The sequence below is a fragment of the Gossypium raimondii genome, chromosome 7, assembly GCF_025698545.1.
Source record: "Gossypium raimondii isolate GPD5lz chromosome 7, ASM2569854v1, whole genome shotgun sequence".
NCBI classification, from domain to species: Eukaryota; Viridiplantae; Streptophyta; class Magnoliopsida; order Malvales; family Malvaceae; genus Gossypium; species Gossypium raimondii.
In genome coordinates this window covers 42,747,939-42,773,742 of record NC_068571.1, presented here as the reverse complement: position 1 = coordinate 42,773,742, position 25,804 = coordinate 42,747,939, and the positions used below count along the sequence as shown (strand labels likewise).

The window sequence follows — 25,804 nt, the reverse complement described above, 5'->3', positions numbered from 1 at the left end:
ATTAGTATTTATTTATAAATCGTCCACTATTTTATGTTTAATTTAATGGTGATGTGATATGTTATTATTCATCGATAATACATGAGACTTATGCACCACCAATAAATCAAATATTCTCCCATCATACAAATTATCTATTTTTTAATTCCTTCAAATTTGAAGAAAATAAGTTGAATTTATTAAAATTCAAATAATTATTCATATTGTAATTTGAAAAAAAGTCAAATTTTATTAAAACTATCAAAATTACCATAATTTCAAAATTGAGAGCATGTCAAATGTTATATATTTAAAAGAAAAATAATCTATTAGTTAATAAATTTTAAAAAAATATCTATCTTAATTTTTCTAAAAGATTAAGCTTTATTGTTATAAAATATTATCTGTTCAATTGATTAAAAACATAGAAACAACTATTAATAAATTTATTTAAATTTTAATTAAAATAATAATAACTCTTGATTTTAGAATTTAAAGTGTTAAGTTTAGTATTTAAAGTCTTAAAATTTGAGTTTTAAATTTTAGTATTTATTTACCATTAATTATTATCTATTTATATTTAATTAAATTTATTAGTATTTATTTAAATATTCGCGAAATTTATATATTTCAAGAGAGTTAAAAGTAAAGACACATTGTTGGGTAAAAAGTCGAGACAAGACAAATTGATTGATAGCATTGGCTATGTCGACCACATTGGATTTTTCATATAATATACATGCAGACAGTGAAAGAAATAGAAAATTAAATAAATAAATGATTAATACTATAATTATATTGCAGTAAAAATACAATAGAGGCTGCTAAATTTTGGAGTCCGATTGTTTGTTTCTCTATTCGAAAAAATAAATAAATCTGTCGTTGTCAGTTAGATTAAATAATAGATTGGTATTTTTTGTTAAAAAAATTATTTATTTGTATTGTTAAAAACTGATGTAACTGATGGAATAATCAGACAGAGACATGTAGCATGTCATGTGTACCTCATGCTGACGTATAGAGACTAATTTTTAAAAGTAGATATCGATGGATTTTTTAATAGAAAAGTCAGATTGCTCTATGATATGATGTATAGAGACTAATTTACATGTTCTTTGAGTAGAATAGGCAGAATGCAATCCAACTTCTAGTACATGAACCATCATGGTACTGAGACAACCTTAGTTATCTTCCAAAATGCTCTAATCAATAATTTATGAAGGAATGATATATTTGGCCCCTGAACTTGAATTCTGTTAGTATTTGATAATGTGACCAATATTACTGAAATAGGATTAGATTGAAAGACCCACAATTGATTGGTATAACAATCCGAATAAAGGGGTCGAACAAAATGCTTTAAATTGGTAAAATTTGAAAATCATGACAAAAATAAACAATTGAACAGGTTTAATCAATTTAATATTGTTTAGATTTTAATGAATTTTAATTATTGTTGGTTTGGCGGTTGAACTGATCAAATTAGTTGAATCGAAAATCAATGGTTTGAGTTCAACCACTGGTTCCTAGAATACTAAATACAACACTCTAAGATTGTATCATATCATCGCTTGGAAATTTATATAAAATGTTAAATTTTCAAGTGATGACGTGACACAATCTCGAAGTATTTCATCATCAAACTTTTATATTTTTCAAGTTTAGGGACAAAAAGTAAACATAATCATCAAATTTAAATGTTAAAATACACAAAAGAAATAAACGTACCGAAAGAATTTAATTATCAATTTCAGACATAAAAAATATATTATCTCATTTGATTTAACAACCCAAAATATTTCAAACTTTACAATATTGAAAAATAATCAAATATCTGTAAAGTTGCCTTTTGTTTTATTAAATAATGCCTGCTAATATAGATTGTTTCAATACGACAGGTTTAAATGTTACCCGCGCGTTTCGCGCGTGGGTTATAATTTGTCCACCTTGCTTCAATGATTAAAAATAACGGTAAAATATGTTAAAATTTGGTCACATTAAAGGGAAAATTTTGTCAACAAAAGTGACACATTTTGAAAAGGTTTAAATTTGAGATTTGATATGTATAATTATTTCTAAATTAGTTTTAGTTTGATTAGTCAATTTTAATTTAAATTGTTTCTATTTTTAATTTGCTTGTGTTGTAATATGTTAGTTTTACTCTATCATTGTTCAAACATTTATTTTTATTTTTATTTTATTTAATTAAATTATAATAGTAAGCTTAAAAAAAAAGAGAGAGGTAAACTACATTAGTAGTCACTCAACTATTAATAAATTTTTTGGTTACTCAATTATATATAATAACAACTTTAACCCTCAAATATGTATACATTGTGTCAACTTAATTTTTTTTCTTAAATAATAGCTCATAATGTTTACATTTGACCTAATTTGTATTATTTTTACATGAAAATATAAGTCAAAACATTATTAGTAAAATAGAAATAAAACAAAAAATTCTTAAATTTGGCTTATTATTAAATTAAATAATCTTCAAATACATTGCTTTTGTTATATTTTAAATGGTTGAAAATTTAATATCTCTCAATGATAATTAACTATTTTTTGGTAGACATAAATGTCTCGTTTGATTACTAGTGTAATAACAGAGAAATGATTGTATGAAACTGTGATTCCACATCATCCTTATCCCTTTCCAACGGGAGAATGACAAATCAGATTTTTCCTTCTGATTTTCACATTTTTTTCTCCTGGAAAAAAATTCAAATCCAACTAAAAATACTAGAAATTAAGAGAAAAAATCTGATTTGTCATTTTCCCATTAAAAAGGGATAAGGATGACGTGGAATCGCAGTTCCATACAATCCTTTCTCGTAATAGCATGAGGAAAATGTTTATTTATTATGTATGTATTACAATAGCTAGACATAAAATAAATAATATTTAGTACAATTTCAAACTTAAAATTAGAAATATGAGTAATAACTCTTGTAAAAAAATAAGACCTTTTCAAAAAGTGAAATATTTTCTTCTTTGCTAAAAATAAATTATGGGAGTAATTAAATATTAACAATTGAATAAGTTTATCATTAATTCATATACTAAACATAAAAAAAAAATACTTTGACCAAAAATAGCATAAGAGCTAATTTTTTTAAAAAAAGTTAAGACCAAATTGACACAATGTATAAATGTTTGAGGGTTAAATATACTACTATGTCATTTTTAAAAGGTTGACACGCCATCTTTTCATTGGCCATGCAACAACAAGTGACCAAAAAATAAAAATTGAATAATTGGGTGACCAGTTTGTAACTTCATAATCAGGTGATAAAAATTTTTACTACTAATTGGATGACTAATAATGTAATTTGCCTAGAAAATATTAAAGGTTAAGCAAAAAGATTTACTGATTAATTTTAATAGAAGTCCTCAAATAATAATTTAAAATTTAAATCGATTCTTAAATGTTCCAATTGAGACTTTAAAATACTTTCTATCGTATTAACATCAACTAGGTCGTTAAATAAATATTCGGACATGATGTAAAACATATTTAGAACACATGAATTAAAAGTTAAATTCATGTATACTTATTGTATATACAATTTAGATATAAAATATTAAAAAAAAAAAGCAGTGTCTTTAAAATTTATCAAGTCTATTTTTATCACCTTATATCCAAATTGGAGTACAATAGGTAAATGTATATTTAAAATTTAATCTATGTATTTTAATTATGTTTCACATGAATTTTAATTATTTAATCTAAAATTGAAGACTAAGTTAAGAAAAACTTAATTCATACAATATTGATATTCTTGTAAGTAAATTATAATATGTATAATAATAAATTTAGCCCTCGATATTTATATTTTTATTAATTTGACCATTATTTTTTACCTAAGTTTGATCATGAACCTTTCAAAATAATCAAAATCATTTTTAATAGAAATATTGACTAAATAATAATTTTTAACGATGTTGGTATGTCAACTTATGTGACAGTCTATGTCTCTGTTGATGTGACAATTCTTTTTATATATTACGTTAATAAATAATTTAAATTTTATAAAAATATTCAATAAAATAAAATAAAAATGCAAAATATAAAAATTATAAAATGTTCATAGATTGTCATGCGAGTTGTCATGTTTAAAAGTTTAATGTTTTAGTCAGTATTTTCATTAAAATAATAATTTGACTCTTTTTAAAAAGTTGATAGTCAAAATTAAATATTTTTAAAATATTGGAGGTCAAGTTTAGCTAAAAATAATAAAAACCATTGATAAAAAAAAGAAAGCTAAATTTATAATATGACTTTAGAATGTGATACATAGATCTAAGCCACCACATCAAAAAAGAAAAAATTAATATTTAATATCAGTGTGGACCGAGTCAGCGCCATTCGCCGCCTTCAACTCAAAATCAGGGGCGCGTGCATCACACTATACACTCTCCCGAGAGTGAAATTAACATCTCCAAAGACAAAAATAATCCGCGGCAATTCATAATTGGAAGGTACGAATATGCCCAACCACAACCAAGACGATAATTAATTAATTCAATAGAAAAAAAGGTAAATCACACACGAAGTCACTAAACTATTAGTAGGTCTATGTTTTAGTCACTTAAATTCAAAAAGCTACAAAATAGTCGCTGAAATATTTGAAAATTTTCATTTAAGTCACTATACTGTTAAAATCGCTGTTATATGACATTATTTGTTCACACTGCTTGCACTAATCGAAAGCTCTTCTTTTCATTCTCTATTACAACTTAGTTTTTTTTTCATGAAAGAACTTTGAATGTCGCGAATTCGCAAACCAAAATCTAAGCAGCTTTCTTCTTCAATCTTCGACAACCGTCAACTCGACTTGGATCTAAGGTATGTTTTTCTACTCGTCGATGGGTACTAATCCACCGTACTATTTGTTGAATCGTTGCTTGGAGCTTGCTAGCCGGAATTAAAAAAAAAGCCCAGTGACTTAAATAAAAACTTTCAAATAATTCAGTGATTTAAATGAAAACTTTCAAATAATTAAGTACTACTTTGTAACTTTTTGAAGTTAAGTGACCAAAAAGTAAACTTACTAATAGTTTAATGACCTTAATTATAGTTACCCAAAATTTATAACGATAAATAAATAAGCGCCAAATTTGCCCAATGATAAATTGTCACGTCATATCTCTTGTTCCTTTTTTTATCATTTCGTTTCAAACATCACCGGTCAACTTTCTCAAATTTATCTTCCGTTCTTCTTCAGCTCTCCTCTTCCCTTTAAATCCCCCCCTAAAAAAATTAAAAATTTAGGGTTTTCAGATTCACAAAGATGCTGAAATTAATCTCGATTCTGTTGCTATTAATCTCGATTTCATCAATTTCAGTCGAATCAAGGTGCAGCAGAGGCTGTGACTTGGCTTTAGCATCGTACTACGTTTGGCAGGGATCAAACTTGACCTTCATATCTCAGATTCTTAACTCAAGCCTCGTACCGTACTCAACTACTAATTTCGATTCGATCCTTGCTTATAACCCACAAGTTGCGAACAAAGACAGTGTCGAAGCTTTTAGCAGGCTTAACATCCCTTTCCCTTGTGATTGCATCAATAACGATTTCCTTGGCCATGTTTTCACCTACTCGGTTCAACCGGGCGATACTTACGATAAAATCGCTGGTTATTATTCCGATTTGACGACGGTTGCTTGGTTGCGGCCGTTTAATAGCTATCCTGAGACCAATATACCCGATAGTGGGGTGGTTAATGTGGTGGTCAATTGTTCGTGTGGAGATTCTGCTATTTCCAAGGATTACGGTTTGTTTGTTACGTATCCGCTCCGGGAAAATGAGACTTTGGATACTGTGTTGACTCAGGCGAATTTGTCATCGGATTTATCGGGGTTGGTGCGGCTTTACAACCCGGGGGCAAATTTCAGCTCAGGGTCTGGCTTGGTGTATATTCCGGGACGAGGTGATTCCTTTAAACCTTTTATTATTATTATTTTTTTAATTTTGCTCTAGGATTATCATTTTCGAGCAAAGATGATTTCATTAGTATTTTAGTTTGATTTTGTGTTTTTGTTAATTTTATAGGTAAATAAAATGGGGTCTTTTATGCAGAAAAAAAGGATAATTTTTTTATGGGATTTTAGTTTGATTTATTTGGTTTGATTCTGTTTTAATTGATTCAAGTGATGTTTTTTTATATATATATGTATTAAAATTTTAGTAAAATAAATGAAATAATTTTGTTCTTCAGTTACCCATGGAATTTACACAAAATGTTTATCTTGTTGTAAAAGTATAAGGAGGCCCTGTTTTAGGAGTTGATTGCATTTTGCCTCTTTATTAAAGAATGAGCAAATTAGTCTTTGTACAAACAGATTTTTTCTGTTAAAAATTCATCCAAATCTATTGTTCAAAAATGGTGTAGCCGACGGAATAGCTAAACAGTTACATGTGGTATACCATGTGTACCTACTGTTGACTTATAGAGACTAGTTTTTGATAGTGAAAATGGATGAAATTTTTAACAAAAGGAGCAGTTTGCTCTTTGAACAAATGTACAACGACTAATTTGCCATTTTTTGAGTGGAGGAGGCAAAATGCAATCCACCTCTCAGTACAAAGACTTCCATGATAGTTTTACCTCAACTTGTTGATATTTTAACACCAAAGGGTATGTCATTTTGGTTGCATACACTGAGTGTCATGACATGAACAACTGTTAATTTCATAATTTGCCTCAATAAACGATTTTTTTTTTTGTTTTGCAGATGCTGAAAATAGTTTTCGTCCCCTCAAATCAAGGTACATAATAAAACATCAAACTTTGAAGATAGTTTAATGAATTATTATTGTTTGTTTAAGCTTTTAATACTTCAAATTTCTAAATGTGCTTCTTCTTTCTTTCTGTTTTGCAGCAAAGGTGGGTTGGCCTTCTTTGCATGTCGCTTTATATTGGGATGTTGATTGACTGGAAATCTGTTATACCTTAACCTTATATCTTGCCTTTATATAAGCAGGAATTTCAGGTGGAGTTATCGCCGGGATAGCTATAGCAGCCGTAGTGGTATCACTATTGCTGGCATTTGGTATTTATGCTAAATTTTTCCGAAAGAAGTCAAAGACAACATCATTGCTTTCGACGGTTTCCCATGACGTATCGGCTGAAGCTGGGAATGGTACCCCGCAGCTCCTGTCTCCCCTTTTGGTTTTTAATGAACGGCGGACTTATTCACAAATTTAATGCTTTTTAAAGTATTTTTAGACCGTTCCGCCAGTTGAATCTCTGAAAACACAGTTCATATAGGCGATTAAATAGCAATGCTGGCCTTTGCTCCAAAATGTGGAGCAAAACAACATGCTTTTAATCTTGATTACATTATCTTAATTGCTAATTGTTCGCTGCTCTTTCTTTTCTTTGTGGGATCTGTTTAGTTTTTGGAAGCAAAGCAGCAGAATCAACTGGAACTGTTGCTGCTTCTCCCGGCCTTACCGGCATTACTGTAGACAAATCAGTTGAGTTCTCATATGAAGAACTTGCCCAAGCGACTGATTATTTCAGTATGGCTAACAAGATTGGTGAAGGTGGCTTCGGGGCTGTTTACTATGCAAATTTGAGAGGCGAGGTTAGTTCGTAATTGTCTATGATTACATTTAGTCAAGTCATTGTTAGCTGTTAATAATGTTAATACTCTTTAGATGTGTCCTGTCACATTTAGTACACTGTTTTCATGTTTATTAAACTTGTCATGTCAGTGTTGTGTTTTCATAATGTCTCTTATATACAGAGTAAACAGAACTTTGCTGTTTCTGGCATTTTCATTGTAGCTTCCTGTTTAATGCTTTTTAAGGCTAAATATACCTGCATCTACATCAATGAACCATTGCCTTCTCATGTTGGTTCCATAAGTCATTTACGTGTTTATTACTTGTTGTCCAGGAAGCTGCAATCAAGAAGATGGATATGCAGGCATCCAAAGAATTTCTGGCTGAATTGAAGGTTTTGACACGTGTTCATCACCTGAACCTGGTAATAATACTTTCTTTTTTCTCATGCTTGGCAAGGTGTATTAAGTGCAATCGTGTTTGGATTCTGCGAGTTAACAGCAAACCGAAACTTTTAAAAGGGTGGTCACCTTTTTTCTTCCTCTGTGAACATCCTTTTGCAGTTATGACCTTCTAAATTTCTTATTTTGATATTTATCTTCAAATTGAATATTAATGTGGACATCCAATGCAGGTGCGTTTAATTGGATACTGTGTTGAAGGCTCTCTTTTCCTAGTTTACGAATACATCGAGAATGGCAATCTAAGCCAGCATTTGCGAGGATCAAGTGAGGCTTCTTACATGGAAATTAGTGCTACTGCTATTGACTCAAAGCAGCACTAACAGATTTCTGTTGTTTATTTCCAGGCAGGGAGCCACTTCCTTGGTCTACTCGCGTGCAAATTGCCCTTGACTCAGCCAGAGGTCTTGAATATATCCATGAGCATACGGTCCCTGTTTACATTCACCGTGACATTAAATCAGCTAATATATTGATAGACAAAAAGTTCCGTGCGAAGGTTATTTTTTCCTAATCTATTATCAGGTGAACTGTTTGAACACTTCTTGTCATTGTTGTACTGAATCACTTTTTAAAATTATCATGAAGGTTGCCGATTTTGGATTAACGAAACTGACAGAAGTCGGAAGTGCATCACTACCCACACGTCTTGTTGGGACATTTGGATACATGCCACCAGAGTAAGATAATTTTTGTTTGCAGAAGTTGGTGTTCTTGTAAAAATGGACTAAGTTCATTCCTATTTGTTTACAGATATGCGCAATATGGTGATGTTTCTCCTAAAATAGATGTATATGCCTTTGGGGTCGTGCTCTATGAGCTTATTTCCGCTAAAGAAGCTATTGTCAAGGCAAATGGTTCTCTCGCTGAATCAAAAGGTCTTGTTGCCCTGGTTAGTATTCTTTCAATACCTCTACAATTCATACAAAGCGGTAGGAACTAGGCCGAATTCTGAATTCAAAGATATTATTTTTGTTGAAATCGGAACCTTTTTTTTTTTCCCCTTCTGCAGTTTGACGATGCTCTTGATGAGCCTGATCCTAAAGAAGGCCTTTGCAGACTTATTGATGCAAGGCTCGGAGATAATTACCCACTAGACGCTGTATTCAAGGTGAGATTGAATTCCTAGGAAATAACTTGCTATCTTTCATGGTTTGAATCTGATGAAGTGATTGTTTCGATTGCAGATGGCTCAGCTTGCGAAAGCATGCACAAAAGAAAATCCTCAGCTACGACCGAGTATGAGATCCATAGTAGTTGCTTTAATGACCCTTTCATCGTCAACAGAGGATTGGGATGTTGGTTCTTTCTATGAAAATCAAGCTGTCGTCAACCTTATGTCCGGAAGATAAGGAACAAGGCGTTGGAAAGGCCTTTTCCTTCCACACCACCATTATTTTGTACCTATGTCAAATGAATTTCTTTTTCTTTCTTTTTTTCTCTTAAAGAAAAAAAAAACAAAAAACAAAAACAACAACTCATTTAAGACCCATTTTTTTGCTATATGTTCTTGATTTGTCATGTGAGAATAAGATCAATGTACATGTTCATTAGAGCTAGGTTAAAAAGTATATAGGCACTCTCAACATTATAGTCAAAAGTGAAATTTTAGTTCATATATTGTATAGAACTGGATAATTTAATCATTTTAAGTTTAATATTTAGTGCAAACAAGTAAAATTATATTAACAATCTTGATGGAAAAACAGTTTAAATGCTTTTGTGAACTTTTGAAATATGATTCTATGAAAAACAAATGTATGTTTTGATTAACATTGTTTAGTTCAGTATTTAGATGGTTTTTCATTGACATCGTTTTCAGTTTTACTTGTTCTTTTTGGGTGTAATATAAAAAAAACAAACAATTATATGGACTTATTCATAAATAAAGTGCCTCTAGTATTATATTCTTGTAAAACTTCTTTAACTGCCACAGGAGCATCTTCAAACATATGCAAGTCGTCGTCATTTGAGAGTCATTTTTACTATTGCATTCACTACCTTATTAAGTTCTGTAGAATGTATTTCAAGAACCACTTCTCTTCATTTGATAAAATTTGTTGAATTCACCTAACTAGAATGGAATTTGATCCTTCAAGTTTACTATCACCAATAATTATAACCACCTCAAGATTATCAGATTGGATGACGACCTTATCATAACCTTGTTTTTAAAGCAGAAGTAAACCATCTAAAATGCTCCAAAGTTCCGCAACAAAAACCGAACACTTCCCTAAGAAAATATTGTAGCCCAAAATCCACTTCCCCTTTTCATCTCGTATTATTTCACCTACGCTAGAGAAACCGGATACAATCTGAACAACTTCATCAGTGTTAAGGAAAAAACGCATACCTAAAGTCATTTGTTTAGAATGGTGTTGCTGTGAACTGAATAATATTGATTTGCCCAGTTGTATGATACCTTAATAATTTCATCCGGATTCATTAATTTACCATGATAATTTCATCCGGATTCATTAATTTACCATGGAAAATAATTAAAGTTCTATTTTTCTAGATGCTCCAAAATAATAACCCAAAGAAGCATGCCCATTTTGATTCTCTCAAGTTGAGATTGGATTCAACCTACAAATTTGAAAGCATTCAATCGTGTAAATTACCATAGAAAAATGCTTTTTTTGGTTTGGTGGGAGAACACAGTTCCAGATATCTTTGGCAGTCTCTAAGAACATGTAATACATCCTAGATTCCATGGCACAAAGGTGACGCGACTCGTCTTGTCCAATCTCCCTCTGAATCTTTTTAGAGTTAGTTAGAAGTCTCTATTTTAAGGCTAACCAATAAACCGTCGCACTCTTTAAGGGCTCGAGAATTTCCATACAATGTTCCAAATACCATCCCTTGTATTCCAAGACTTCTCCTTTAGCATCCAGCATACGCTTTTAACTAAAAAGACACCATACGAAGTTCGAGTCCATGATAAAAAATCTGATCCCGTAGAAGCCATAAGTGGTGGAACACTAATATTGATTCGTTGGATGACATCTTCTAGCAACCATACTCGAAAAAATTTGGGATTCCAAGTACTATTTTCTGTTACCATCTCGCTCACCTTGCAATCTAAGTTAATATTCGCATGGCCTGGGACATGTTTAATTAAAGGTTCCACATTAGGAATCCAAGCATCATCCCAACAACAAACAATACATCCGGATGATACACTTCAATAAACTCTCGTTCATTCCATATTTCGCTTTGAGAACCCTAACCCATAAGCCATTCGTCTTAGTGACAATATTGTAACCAAGTTTCATCATGAAAACTTTATTTTGATCACTCAAGCAATAAATCTCAAGGCCTCCACACAATCTAGGCTGACAAATAGTGTCCTGCCTAACTAAATCTATTTTCCGTTTCCCCTAAGAGGCACCCCAAATAAATTGCCTTGCCGTTTCTTACAAAAGCTGAAGTATTCAAATTTATAATTTAAGGACTAAATTTCACTTTTGATTATAATATAGGAATTGCCTATATATATCATACATATTAAAATTGTAGACTTTTGGTTTTAAACCAAAAGTTTCTATTTCTTGCATTCTTTTTTCCCCTATACTTTTAGGCTTTTTTTTATTTCTCAAAATATTTATTGGGGCGAGCCTAGTAACTAATCTTCTGCATTTTGTAGGTCTATTAAGGGGTAGATGTTGACTATGAGTTTAGATTTCATAAGTAAGGTTAGGGGTTGACAAATGTCCTATAGAGATGTATAGTAAAATGTTTTTAAAAAATACACATGATAAATTTAGATTATTTGTGAAATAAAAAAAAAGTACATTGTTAGTATACTAAATACTAACCCTATATATATACACTTCTTGTAATATATTAAAAGCAATATATAAAGTAGAAAAATTTAAAGATATATTGAAGAGCAGTCATACCCCTATTACTAATGCGATAGCAAATAATATTTACATATAATATAGACTTGACATTAGGGGTGAGCGTTCGGTCGAATTGAATCGAATCGAATGAAAAAAAGTTTGAGTTAATCAAGTTGATGAATCTTATTTTATCATCCTAACTTAATTTGAAAATTTCTCAAATCGAGTAGATCGAATCAAATATATTTGTTTAAGTTAAATTAAAAAAATAATTTTGAGTCCTTGTAGTCACTGTCATCCACCATAATAAATCAGTTAAATATAATATATTTTGCCCAAGTTATCAGTAACTTAAGGGTAAAATTTAATAGTCTTGATTTGAATAAAATTTTAATTGTAAGGACGAAGCAGCAATTTTCAGTAATGGACTAAGACTTACTCTATATAGTATGGTAATCTAATATATATTGAAAGGCCCAAAAATCCCTGTTCCAAACCCTAAACCTAAAACCCTCTCATAGCGCCGCGTCGATCTTCAACCTTTCATACCGCAAACAATGGTAAATCTCCCTTCATACTCTTTGCTTTGGCCATCTCCAGTTATCCATTTCCCGTTATTTTAAGTTTCCAGCTGCTAATACTCGAATTCGCTTTGTAATTTTTTTTTTGTTTTTCTTACTGATGTGATTTTTCAGGTTCTCCAAAACGACATCGATTTGTTGAACCCTCCGGCCGAGCTCGAGAAGAAGAAGCACAAGCTCAAGCGTCTTGTTCAATCTCCCAATTCCTTCTTCATGGTTATATATATTTAGCCTTTTCTTACATAAAATTTTTTCATATAGTGATTCGTTATATATGGTGGATTAACATTTTTCTTTTTTATTTTTTGCTCTCTCTAAAGGATGTCAAATGTCAAGGCTGCTTCAACATGTAAGTTTTTTTTTTTGGTTTTAATTAGTGTTTAATTGAGTGATAAATCTCAAAATTATACACATGAAATTTTGGTATTTATTCAAAATACATCTATAATTATTTGTGTATGCAATTAATTGATTCAATATTTATAATGATGTTACTGATGTGAAAATTAAAAAAAAATAAAAATTTTATCTGCACCAAATTGAAGATTAGGGATAAATCATAATTACTGGGTTTATATGTTAGATGTGCTTCGACATGTAAGTTTTTGTGGTAAAAGTACCATAGCAGCCATTGTACTGAGAGCCAAATTGTATTTGGCCTCCTTTACTACAAAAGGTTAAATTAGTCCTTGTACATTAGATGAGGAGGAAATTAATCTTTTTTGCTAAAGCTGACGTGTTTGACAGAATAATCAAGTAGTGACACGTGGTGTGCCACGTGCACCTTGTGCTGATGTAAACAGATCAGTTTTTTCTTTAGTCTAACGTAGATAGACCAATTTGATCATTTTTTGAGTAGAGGGAACAAAATGCAATTTGGCTCCTAGTACTTTTACCGTTTGATGTTGGTTTTTGGTTTTAATTAGTATTTAATTGATGAATATATAATCTTAATTTCTGGGTTTTTGTTTTATTTTTGGCAGAACAACCGTATTTAGCCACTCTCAAACTGTGGTGGTGTGTGGGAACTGCCAGACGGTTCTATGCCAGCCGACCGGCGGTAGAGCTAGACTCACTGAGGGCTGCTCTTTCAGGAAAAAGGGTGACTAAATCCGATCCAGCGGCGACGATTCGAGGAAGAGTTGTTTTTTTGTATGTTCCCACTCTGGTTATCTTTTTGATGTGGTAAAATTTGTCTCAAATCTTGGAAGTAGAATTAAGGATTTTAGAATGACTATTATGTGCTATTGTTCTTGATTTAGTGTGGATGGTTTTTGGGTTTAATGAATTTTGTTTTGAGTTGCATTTGATCGGTTTTCTGTGTTTGATATAAAATATTTATGGTCTAATTATATATTCCATCCATATACATAGTCTCCCTACTTTAAGTAGTCCAATTGTTCTGACTGATTTGAACCTTGGACCCTACAAAAATTGAGAAATTAGTTGGGTTGTTAGTAAAAACTTGAACAGCTGATTTTAGTTGATTTTTTTTTTTGGTATATATAAATGGCTGAGTTGCTAATTTCAGGTGATTTAATGACAATGTTTAACAAATGTTACCCTATTTGACTAATCTTTAATTTTTGTGAAGTAAGAGAATCAAAATTTGAGTTTTTAAAATGGCTTATTACATGGTTTAGTACTTGAGTTTGACTTTTCTATGTAATTTTTTGGTCTAATATGATACTTGTATGTGATAGAAGTTGTATATTTTGGTGCCCAAAAGGAATGATGATAACTTTTAATGTGTAATTTGAGTTTTAAAGTTGATTTAATAAAAATCTACAATTAGCTAATAATTTTAACTGTTAACTTTCATTGAACTGTTTGTATTTAACAAATTAAATGCGAAGTTAAACAAATTCATAATTAATATTATATTTATTTAATTAAATAATAAAAATTTAAACATAATAATATTAACCATTAATTTTTATCAATCTACTCTAAAATTTAAATTGAGGTTAATGTTATTATTTTTGGGAGTCAAAATATATAATTTTTTGTGAAATATGGATATGTCCATATTGGACGAAAGAGTGAATTACACTAAAAGAGTGTTAAACTTCATTACGAAATGCTATATTAAACTTTCTAGAATTTGCTCGAATTTGTTCTAATTATGTGATAAAATGTGTGTATGTATTTATAAATAATATTTGAAAAATAATTAATATAATATATTTATAAATACTAAATGAATGAGATTTCATTTATAAAATACTGTATATATACACGCTAATTGATAGGTATCCTTTAATTTGTGAATTAAAATAAAAGGATGCGATCTAAAATTAAACTTTAAAAGAAATCTTTTACCCGAAGGAGTGCTCGAAGGATGCAATGGATGGTTGTGATTTGAGTATTTTTAAGGTGAGAATTTGGTGAGGGTAAAATGGAGTTCTTCAAGTACCAAATCAGTAATTGGTGGAGGAGGGAGGGAATAGAAATCAGAATACATCCGCATTTTATTGAACCAAACAGCTGTTTGTGTGGACCTATAGAATAGACTTGTAACCAAACATTACCTTATAATTCCATTTGCAACAATTAACTAACTAATACTTGTATGATATGACATAACATAAATATACAAGTATGTGAAAAGACACAAATTATTTATCATTTTGTAATCCATACTTATTTTAAAATTGTATATTAGTAAAGTCGAATAGGAGGCAACATAATTTGAGATGTCTAATAAGAATTTTAATCACCGTCAAGACTTCTTAAAAAACACTTAATTATTACTGTATATTTACAAAAGAGTATATTAAAACAAATTAAAATTTGATTCAAGTTTTGAAAATCATGATGCTTGTGTTCATATAAATATAATTACAAAAGGCAAAAATACTCTTAATAATAATAATTTTATAAATGACGAAATTAAATTAATATTCAATTAAACAATCCCAACTTGAAATGAAAAAATAGACGATATTTCAATGAGTTTTCAGAAATGAAAAATGAGTAGAAGAGAAAATAAAGCTTCAATATGTCAAAATCAATGGACCTACCAATATCAATAAGACAGAATAGCAAAGTTGGGTTAAAGGAAAGTCCTGGTCCCCTACTTTCATCATTATTTTCTCTGCAACATGCTTACTTCAATGAATGCTCTTTATTTACTTTGATCATTATTGTTATAATAAGGATCGTAATGAGATCTCTCCGCCTTCTTAAAATAAAAAATTATTACCCTCTACTTTTAAAATTAAAGTGGATATATGGTAAATTTATAGTCCGACTAAAAAAAAGGTTAGAATTTCGATTTAATCATTTTCAGAACCATAACAATATAAGCCAATGCAAGAATAAAATTGTATTTCAACTATCATGAAAATATATAACTTAATCTCGACCTTTAAAAGTTTTTCTCACTTCATTCTGATTATAACCTTTACTTAAATGTGTGATAATCTTGAAAGACTTGAAATATAAGTCACTATAAATTGCATTTAAAATATTTTACTACCTTTAATTTTGATTAACACATCCTCATTATGAACTCTTGAGTTTGAGATAGATTGTTTTGCATCTATTTGATTAATAAAAATTAATGTAATTATATAAAATAATTAATACAAGAATAATACTTTAATTTGAACAATAGATCAAGATTCATTTTATAATAATAATAATAATAATAATAATAATAATAATTTGAAAAATACATTAAAGTGTAATATAGGAATTTGGTAGGTAGCAGGAGCATGGTGGGCAAGTGGGCATTGCTTTGGTGTTTATATTTATTAGCCATCATCAATAATTTAGTTTTTCTTTAAAAAGGTTGTACATTCCAATTAAAGTTAAGTAAAAGACTATTTCATCAATATTCATGAATTTATATTCAACTCAAATCATGTTTTGCACATGTATTTGATTAATGAGAAAACAGAATAGTGATGATGTAAAGCTGAAATCAAACGTATATTAGTTCAATAGGTATAAACATTGTTGTTAACACTACACCAAAACAGGCTTTTAGCGGCGTTTAGATAAAAAACGCCAACATTTTACTTTAAAAAAATTGCTGTTATAAATTTGAGAGTTAGGTAAGATTTTGAGTTGAGGCTTTAGAGCAAACTAATGACTTTACAAAATAATTTAATTCCAATATAAGTCAACATTTTACTTTAGAAATTGAGGGTTTATCAACAAATTAAACGAAGATTTAATATGATATTTTTATGAAAAAGGTAAAATGTCAAATAGTTATAATTAAAATCAAATCAACATAATGAAACTTAACCAAACCAAGACATATTGATTCATTGAAGTTGTCAAAACCTAAATAGTTTTTGTTTTTAATTTTTATTTGAAGTAATTAATTATAAATGAAGCCCAGGTTTCCACTTTTACTTCTCAACTTCATATGCATGGTATAATTAGGAAATATTGCTTTTCACAAAAAATTAATAATTAATAATTATATAATGCCATTTACCTGCTCCAAATTACATATTAAGTGTTTTATCTACTTTGTGAAGTTGAATTCGTAAATTTATTTCAATTTTAAAAGAGGTAATTGTGTTGAAACTCTTATGAGAAAGTGACAAGAATGGTTAGAATTTATAACTTATCTTATTTGCAATCTTTTAAACTAAAACAATTGGGCCATGACTTAGATGATATTATAGACATGTGTTGACTTATATTTGAACGTTGATCTGATCCCATGGACTAACAAATCTTTAAATATTTGAATTGATCCAAATCAAGCAAATTGTATCTCTTGATTTGTGGAGATTGACTTGCAGCCATATCTTGTATATATTTTTATGAGGATATTTGTAAAGCTTTTTTTATTATGCTATGTTAGGGAAATGTTTACACAAATTAGAAAAAAAGGTGCTGAGTTTAGTACTTAAACTTTTTCTTTAGGAATTCATTTTGTAAATTGGTTTACAAACTACATTTTCAAAGGGAAAAGCTTACTAGAAAGAGATCTAGATTTTAATTAGTGCATAAGTAAGGAGAGAAAACTTAGTTGAGAGAGATCTTGATCTTACATAGCGCAAAAGTAAGGGGAAAAAACTTTGGAGGAGAGAAATATAAATTTTCAGTGCAAAAATAAAGTTACAATACCAGGTGTGAAAAAACTTAAATAATTGTTTATACCAAGTTAAACATAATTAATTATCACTCTTGTACAAACTCTACAAACATAGATAAATTGAACTGTGTAAAGAAATAATAATAAAAACACCTCCCGTTATGACAGTCTTGATAATGTCGAAGTCGTCAGGTTTTAATTATCATCAAATTTATTTTAGCTTAAGTTTAAAGATATTTTGATCATTAATTTGTTGTAATTATTATTGTACTTGTTAGATCAAATATTTATCTTGATTAATACATTAAACACATTTATTTAATCATTTACTTATTATATATATATATATATAAACTTATATTTTAAAAGAGTTTAAATTAGATTAGAATGATACTAAAACAATTAGTTTTAGGTATTAATTAATAACATGTCACATCATAATTACGAATTTAACTCTAAAATTAATAAATTATTTTATAAAATTCTAAATTTCTAAGCCCTAAATCTCTTGATATCTAAACCTAATCTAACAATTCTAACCCACCATACCATAAACAACCTTATAGTTACTACTCACTATTATTATTTGTTAATCTTATTTAATTTGTTTACATTAATTAGGATTAAAATAATAGTAAGGAAAATTAATTTAATGTTAGAAAGTGATAGAAAATATTTTCCCACAATTTAAAATTAAGATTTTAAAATATTCTAAAAAAATAAAAAATAAAAAATAAAAATAAAACTGGGAATGTGAGACGAAGAGGCTACACTGTTTATACGCGGCTGAATCTTTTGTTTCTCTCAACAAAAATCTATTCCTTTGCGGGTTCATGAAAAAGAAATTGATTTAACGTATCATCAACACTTCCTTACTCAACCATAAATTTGTACTAGTAATTCAAATAACTCTTATTACTTCTTTTCTTATATTCTACCCTCTAAACCCTAAACTTTACTTCTTATCACATCTTTTACTTCTTTCAATCTTCAATCTGAAATTTTTGTTTTTTTTAAACAATATTTACTAATTAGTTCATTAAATAATAAAAAAAGGAGCTTGATTATTAAAAAAAAAAATTTGTGAAAGAGCTGAGCAACTTCCATTTGGTGCTAATAACTTCTACGAAATGGGATGGGAGTGGTCCAAACTTAGTTATGGTCAAATTTACTAAGAAAGAAATGACTCAATTAGAGCCATCAAAGTGTGGGTCCATATCCAAAAGTTGGATCCATAGAGCTTACCGGTTGTGGCAGATCAATTTTAGCCATAGATGTAGCCCCTCATTTTCTCTTTCAATTTTCTAACTTTTTTTTATTAACATTATATCAAAAACTAAGCATATTATTAATCATAACATGTGGTATAATGGTTGCTTATCTCATCTCTTAATTATGTGGTTGGGGTTCAATCTTTATTTATGGGAGCCATCCGTTTACTTCTTTGGAGAACACTTACAGTAAAAAAAATTAATCCTTACCATCCAATATGGATATCTTAATTACCACAAAAACATTATTTATATCCAATTTTTTTCTTTATTAAATTATTATTTTCATACCTACATCCACTTGAATTATAGACGCTTCAGCCACACTTGAAACTATCTATAAATAGCCCCACACCACACCCCTTTCCTCCACTCTGCATTAAACAACTCTAAGCGCATAATAACATCCCTATTGTGCTTAGCAAAAAAAGAAAAACCCCATTGTAAAACAGCCTCACTTTGAAAGATTTTAAGAGAAATGGCAAAATTCCCAGTGATCAACATGGAGAAACTCAATGGCGAGGAGAGAGCAGCAACCATGGAGTTAATCAAAGATGCATGCGAGAATTGCGGCTTCTTTGAGGTACTAAAAGCTAGTTATATATTTTATATTCTCTACTACATATTTTCTTTTTATTATTATGCTAATCATTGTGGTTCATTTGGTGCAGGTGCTAAACCATGAGATTCCCTATGATTTCATGGACAAAATTGAAAGCTTGACGAAAGAGCATTACAAGAAATGCATGGAGCAAAGGTTTAGGGAATTGGTGGCAAGCAAGGCCCTTGAGGGTCTCTAGGCTGAGGTTACTGATATGGACTGGGAAAGTACCTTCTATTTGCGCCATCTCCCTGAATACAGGAAGGTGATGAAAGAATTTGTATTGAAATTGGAGAACTAGCAGAGGAGCTGCTGGACTTGTTCTGTAAGAACCTTGGGCTCGAGAAAGGGTACCTCAAAAAGGCTTTCTATGGGGAAAAAGGTCCGACTTTTGGCACCAAAGTTAGCAACTACCCACCATGCCCCACCCCAAATAAAATCAAGGGACTCAGAGCCCACACGGACGCCGGTGGCATCATATTGTTGTTCCAAGACCCCCAAGTGGGCGGCCTTCAGCTTCTTAAAGACGGAGAATGGGTGAATGTTCCTCCTTTGCACCACTCCATTGTCATCAACCTCGGGGACCAGCTGGAGGTCATCACCAACGGTCAATATAAGAGCGTGGAGCATAGGGTGATTGCCCAAACCGACGGTGCTCGGATTGTTGGTACATAATTAAATTAATCTTGTACAAATAAATTATGAAAAGTTAGAAGAGTGAAGAGACTTGAATATGAAGAGTGAAGAGACTTGAAGATGAAAAGTTACACACATTATGAAGAGTGAAAAGACTTGAAGATGAAAAGTTACACACATGCATGGATAGTCATAACTCTTATAGTATTTAAGTTATGTAAATGGATAGTCACAACTCCTAGCATTTAGTGATATAGATGAATAGTTACTTACAACTCCTATATAAAGAGTTGTATGTGATGAAGAATGTAGTAGAGTGATTGAAATAAAAAGTTCATTAGAAGGAATTTTATTTCTTCCATATACAAAAATTATTTCTCTTTTCATTATATTCTTTATCATTTTCTTTGTTGTATTTCTCCAAATATTGTTCAATTTTCTACAAATTGGTATCAGAGCCTTGTTTGATCGAAATGAACAATTCTATTCCTCTTTCTTCCGTTCCCCAATTAACTAAAGAAAATTATGGCAAATGGAGTATCCAAATGAAGGCTCTTCTTGGATCTCTAGAAGTTTGGGAGATTGTTGAAAAATGTTATAATGAAGTTGAGGCTGAAGTGGAGGAAGGATTAACACAAGTTCAAAAAGAGAGTCTAAGAAAATCAAGGAAGAAAAATTAGCAAGCCTTATTTTGGATATATCAAGGAGTTCAATCATATGAAGCGGCTTGGGAAAAAATAGCTTGTGCCACCACGGCAAAATAAGCATGGGAATTTTTACAAAATTCATTCAAAGGAGATGAAAAGGTGAAAAGAGTTCGGTTGTAAACTCTTCGAGGGGAGTTTGAAAGATTGCAAAAAATAGAGTCAGAATCAGTTTCTGATTACTGTTCACGGGTTTTGTCCATATTCAACCAATTAAAAAAATGGTGAAACTATGAATGATATTCGTGGTGTTGAAAAATCCCCCGTTCTTTAGATTCCAGATTTGACTACATTGTGGTAGCCATTGAAGAATCAAAGGACTTGAGTACCATGACTATTGATGAACTCACAGGTTCGTTGCAAGCCCATGAAGAAAGATTAAACAAGAAGAAAAAGGAAGTAGATCTAGATCAAGCACTCCAGTCAAAGTTGTCTCTGAATGAGAAGAAGGGAGATTTTAAAAATCAAAGAGGAAGGGAGCGTGGTCGTGGAAGAGGAAGAAATTTTAGAGGAAAAGGCTCAAATGCTCGTGAAAGAGGTGAAGATGCAAGCACGGAGAATGGATGGAAAGAAGCCAACCAAAGTCAAAATTTTAGAGGATCACAAAGAGGACGTGAATGTGGAAATCAAAGAGGAAGAGGTCGTGGCTATTTTGAATGTTATCATTGTCGCAAACCTGGTCATTTGGCAAGTGAATGCTGGTACAAAAAAGAAGAAAAAAATGAAGCTAATATAGTACAAAATAATCAATAGCAAAAGCAAGAAACTTTGTTGCTCGTATCTCATGGTGGAGAGATTGATGATGTCGGGTACATAGACAGTGGTGCTAGCAAGCATATGACAGGTGACAAAAATTTATTTTCGAAGTTATTTGAATCTGATTGTGGAGAAGTAAAAGTAGGAGATGGCAAAGCTTACAAAGTTAGCGGTGTTGGTGAGTTGGAGTTCAAAACAAAGCAAGGAAGGGTAGAGAAAATGTCTGAAGTTTATTTTGTTCCTGGTCTTAAAAATAATCTACTTAGCGTTGGGCATCTCTTGAAGGGGTATGATATTCATTTCCGTGACATGGCTAGAGTTGGAGTGGCATCAAATAATCTTTTCTCTCTCACCCTTCAAAATCAGAATATGTCTTGCTTTATTGGTGCTCATAAAGGAATTTCAAAGTTATGGCATGATAGATATGGACATTTGAACTATGGAAATTTGGAGATGCTTTCAAGGACGATGATGGTCAGAGGTTTACCAAAAATCGATCGGCTTGATAATGTTTGTGAAGCATGTCAACTTGGAAAGCATCACAAAATTGCTTTTCCTTCTCAATCCTCGTGGAAAGCAAGAAGACCATTACAACTTATTCACTCGGATCTTTGTGGTCCAATGACAGTTTCATCTTTGGGAGGTAATCGTTACTTTATCTCTTTCATTGATGATTACTCAAGAAAGTTATGGGTGTATTGTGTCAAATAAAAATCAGAGGCTTTTCAGAGATTCAAAGATTTCAAGGCAAAAGTAGAGAACTTTACTGGGCTGAAAATTAACACCTTACGGACAGATCGTGGAGGTGAATATTTTTCAAAAGAATTTGAGAAATATTACCGAGATAGTGGCATCTGGCATGAAATGACAGTCCGCCATACACCTCAGCAAAATGGTGTGTGTGAAAGAAAGAACAGAACAATTATGGAAATGGCTAGATGTCTTCTTAAGAAGAAGAGGTTATCAAGAAGATTTTGGGTTGAAGCTGTTTCCTGTGTAGTTTATCTTATAAACAGATCACCAACAAGAAGCTTGGAGAATTACACACCACATGAGGCGTGGTATGGTATAAAGCCTAGTGTTCGTCATTTTAGAGTATTTGGGAGTGTTGCTTACTCTCATATTCCAGATGCAATGAGAAGCAAGTTGGATGACAAGTCAGAGAAATGCATTTTCATTGGCTATAGTGAAAGAAGTAAGGCATACAAGTTGTACAATCCGGTGACAAAGAAGATTGTGATAAGCTGAGATGTTTGGTTTGATAAAAATTCCATGTTTGAAGATATGGAAGTTGAAAAGGAAAATTTGCCAATTTTTCCTTTTGAACTTGAAGAAGAAGAAGAGGAAGTAATTGAGAATGCTGAAGATGATGCTCAAGTAGGAAATCCTCTTGCTTCCCCAAGTTCTTCATCAAATTCTTCTTCATCTAGCCCGATCCGAAAAATGAGAAGCATCCAAGAGTTATATGATGTAACGGATGAAGTTGTGCAAAATGATGCTGTATTCTTTGCTTTCTTTGCAGGAGAAGATCCTATTTCTTTTGATGATGCATATCAAGAAGAAATATGGAGGAAAGCCATGAAAGAAGAGATTTGCTCAATTGAAAACAATGATACATGGGAACTCACAGATTTACCGCCGTACAAGAATTCAATTGGAGTCAAATGGGTGTACAAGAGAAAGATGAATCCGAATGGCTCTATCAACAAGCACAAGGCAAGACTGGTTGCAAAAGGATACAAGCAAAAGGAAGGAGAAGATTTTACAGAGGTATTTGCTCCAGTTTCAAGACTTGAGACAGTTCGGTTACTTATTTCTCTTGCTGCCTAAAACAATTGGAAAATGTTTCAAATGGACGTAAAATCTGCGTTTTTGAATGGTGTTCTCAAAGAAGAAGTCTATGTTGATCAACCACCAGGGTTTGTCAAAAAAGGAGAATAAGAAAAAGTTTACAAGTTGAAGAAAGCTTTGTACGGGTTGAAGCAATCACCCCGAGCTTGGTACAGCCGTATCGATTCTTATTTTCAGAAGTGTGGATTCCAGAAATCTCCATATGAGCATACTCTCTACATCAAAGGAAATTCTCAAGGAAGATTCATGGTTGTAAGTCTCTATGTTGATGATATTATTTTCACAGTAAATGATGTGAAGATGTTGAAAGAATTTCGGCACTCAATGATTGCAGAATTTAAGATGACAGATTTGGGAGAACTTCATCATTTTATAGGCATTTAAGTTCATCAATCGGAGAAAGGAATTTTTATTTCACAAGAGAGCTACGCAAAGGATGTTCTAAAAAAGTTCATGATGGAAAATGCGAATCCAGTCTCTACTCCATGCATTACAGGTCTGAAGTTATCTAAAGAGGGTAAAGGAAAGCTTGTCAATTCTACCATTTTCAGAAGATTGGTTGGGAAGTTGATGTATCTGACTTCGACAAGGCCTGACATCGTGTATGCTGTTAGCTTGGTGAGTAGATTCATGGAGAAACCTTACTCCAATCACTGGGGGCTGCCAAGAGAATATTGAGTTATGTGAAGGGAACCATTGATTATGGAATTTTCTATAAAGCTAATACATTAGTTGATCTCATTGGTTATACGGATAGTGATTTAGCAGGAAGCATTGATGATAGCAGAAGCACTTCTGGTTATGTTTTTCACCTTTGTAGTGGTGCAATTTCATGGAGTTCAAAGAAACAATCAGTTGTGGCGCTTTCGACTACAGAAGCTGAATATATCGCTGCATCTTATGCAGGATGTCAATTGATTTGGTTACGTGGAATTTTTGAGAGTCTTAAGCAGAAGCAGAGCAAGTTAACGATTTTGTTTTGTGACAATAGTTCTACTATTTCGGTCACAAAAGATCCAGTTCTTCATAGAAGGACAAAACACATTCGCATTCGGTCTCACTTCTTGAGGGAACTAGTGAATAATGGTGATATTCAAGTTGAATATTGCAAGACGTAAGATCGATGGTGATATCTTCACAAAGCCGCTTAGTGGACAAGTCTTCAAGAAAAATGTTGAAAGGTTGGGAGTTCAAGCAAGTTTAATTTAAGGGAGGCATTGTTGGCACATAATTAAATTAATCTTGTACAAATAAATTATGAAAAGTTAGAAGAGTGAAGAGACTTGAATATGAAGAGTGAAGAGACTTGAAGATGAAAAGTTACACACATTATGAAGAGTGAAGAGACTTGAAGATGAAAAGTTACACACATGCATGGATAGTCATAACTTTTATAGTATTTAAGTTATGTAAATGAATAGTCACAACTCCTAGCATTTAGTGATATAGATGAATAGTTACTTACAACTCCTATATAAAGAGTTGTATGTGATGAAGAATGTAGTAGAGTGATTGAAATAAAAAGTTCATTAGAAGGAATTTTATTTCTTCCATATACAAAAATTATTTCTCTTTTCATTATATTCTTTATCATTTTCTTTGTTTTATTTCTCCAAATATTGTTCAATTTTCTACACGGATGTCGATAGCTTCGTTCTACAATCCCGGCAGCGACGCCGTTATATACCCGGCGCCGGCCTTGCTGGAGAAAGAAGAAGAAGAGAAGAAAGGATTGTACCCAAAATTTGTGTTCGAAGATTACATGAAGCTTTACGCTTTGCTTAAATTCCAGGCCAAGGAACGGAGGTTTGAAGGCATGAAAGCCATTGCAACAGCTTAAAAAATGGAAGTTAATCTACACCCTAAAAGTCCTTAACCATATATGTACCAACCTGGAAATCTTATCGTTGTAATTTTGGACCACTTCATTAATTGTTGGGGGTAATATATATTGCTACTTCAATAATTCCATCCTTCATACAGTTTCTACGTTAAACTCTAAAATACCTAATTATTCTTTTGATGATTGGTGTTGATTTCATTTACTTGGATCTGCAAAACTTAATGCCATGAAATTGATTGAATAGTTGGCGAAACAATTGTTGCAATTTTTGTTTTTAAGCATAACTCACAGATGTAGGATTATAAACCCCCACTGTCTCCTCCTTTTTCTTTTATTATTTCATGCTTCAATTTTGTACATCCACAAACATATATGTTTTTTGAACCAACATTTCTAGCCAATCAAATTTCACAAAACCACTCCTCAAATTACCAAAATTCATTGAATAAAACCCACAACTCTGATTAATTTCAAAATTCAAGTTACCAAATGTTACTTACATGAAAACTAACCCTACACGTTGTGTATTGCTAAAGATGGCTACAAGTCTAAATAAAATAATTGGGATTTTCTCTAACCTACGTAATGGGTGATCAACTCAAGCCTAAACTAAACATAGAAATTAATTTCCAGTTTA

At 31.3% G+C, this 25,804-nt stretch overlaps 2 protein-coding genes and 1 pseudogene across 2 annotated transcripts; all 3 read left to right on the top strand.

Moving 5' to 3' along the window:
- Window positions 1-5,150: 5,150 nt before the first annotated feature.
- Window positions 5,151-9,585, top strand: LOC105789923 (lysM domain receptor-like kinase 3). Its single transcript, XM_012617234.2, has 12 exons — window positions 5,151-5,916; window positions 6,722-6,755; window positions 6,869-6,873; window positions 6,971-7,129; window positions 7,386-7,576; window positions 7,891-7,980; window positions 8,191-8,284; window positions 8,365-8,516; window positions 8,606-8,697; window positions 8,771-8,909; window positions 9,030-9,128; window positions 9,205-9,585. Exons 1-12 carry the CDS (start codon window positions 5,277-5,279, stop codon window positions 9,367-9,369), a joined length of 1,860 nt encoding a protein of 619 aa, XP_012472688.1. The 5' UTR covers window positions 5,151-5,276; the 3' UTR covers window positions 9,370-9,585.
- A 2,705-nt stretch (window positions 9,586-12,290) lies between these two features.
- LOC105789933 (40S ribosomal protein S27-2) lies at window positions 12,291-13,748 on the top strand. Its single transcript, XM_012617272.2, has 4 exons — window positions 12,291-12,422; window positions 12,558-12,659; window positions 12,764-12,792; window positions 13,427-13,748. The coding sequence occupies exons 1-4, from the start codon at window positions 12,420-12,422 to the stop codon at window positions 13,551-13,553; spliced, it is 261 nt and encodes an 86-aa protein (XP_012472726.1). The 5' UTR covers window positions 12,291-12,419; the 3' UTR covers window positions 13,554-13,748.
- Window positions 13,749-19,132: 5,384 nt separating this feature from the next.
- On the top strand, window positions 19,133-25,302 carry LOC105789942 (1-aminocyclopropane-1-carboxylate oxidase 1-like; annotated as a pseudogene).
- Window positions 25,303-25,804: the final 502 nt, after the last annotated feature.

Excerpts from the sequence above, each read along its gene's own strand:
- LOC105789923 (XM_012617234.2), top strand. The coding sequence starts at position 5,277 with ATGCTGAAATTAATCTCGATTCTGTTGCTATTAATCTCGATTTCATCA. Across the intron at positions 7,130-7,385 it reads ATCGGCTGAAGCTGGGAATG|TTTTTGGAAGCAAAGCAGCA; the intron begins GTACCCCGCAGC and ends GGATCTGTTTAG. Across the intron at positions 8,285-8,364 it reads CCAGCATTTGCGAGGATCAA|GCAGGGAGCCACTTCCTTGG; the intron begins GTGAGGCTTCTT and ends GTTTATTTCCAG.
- LOC105789933 (XM_012617272.2), top strand. Across the intron at positions 12,660-12,763 it reads CTCCCAATTCCTTCTTCATG|GATGTCAAATGTCAAGGCTG; the intron begins GTTATATATATT and ends CTCTCTCTAAAG. Across the intron at positions 12,793-13,426 it reads TGTCAAGGCTGCTTCAACAT|AACAACCGTATTTAGCCACT; the intron begins GTAAGTTTTTTT and ends TATTTTTGGCAG.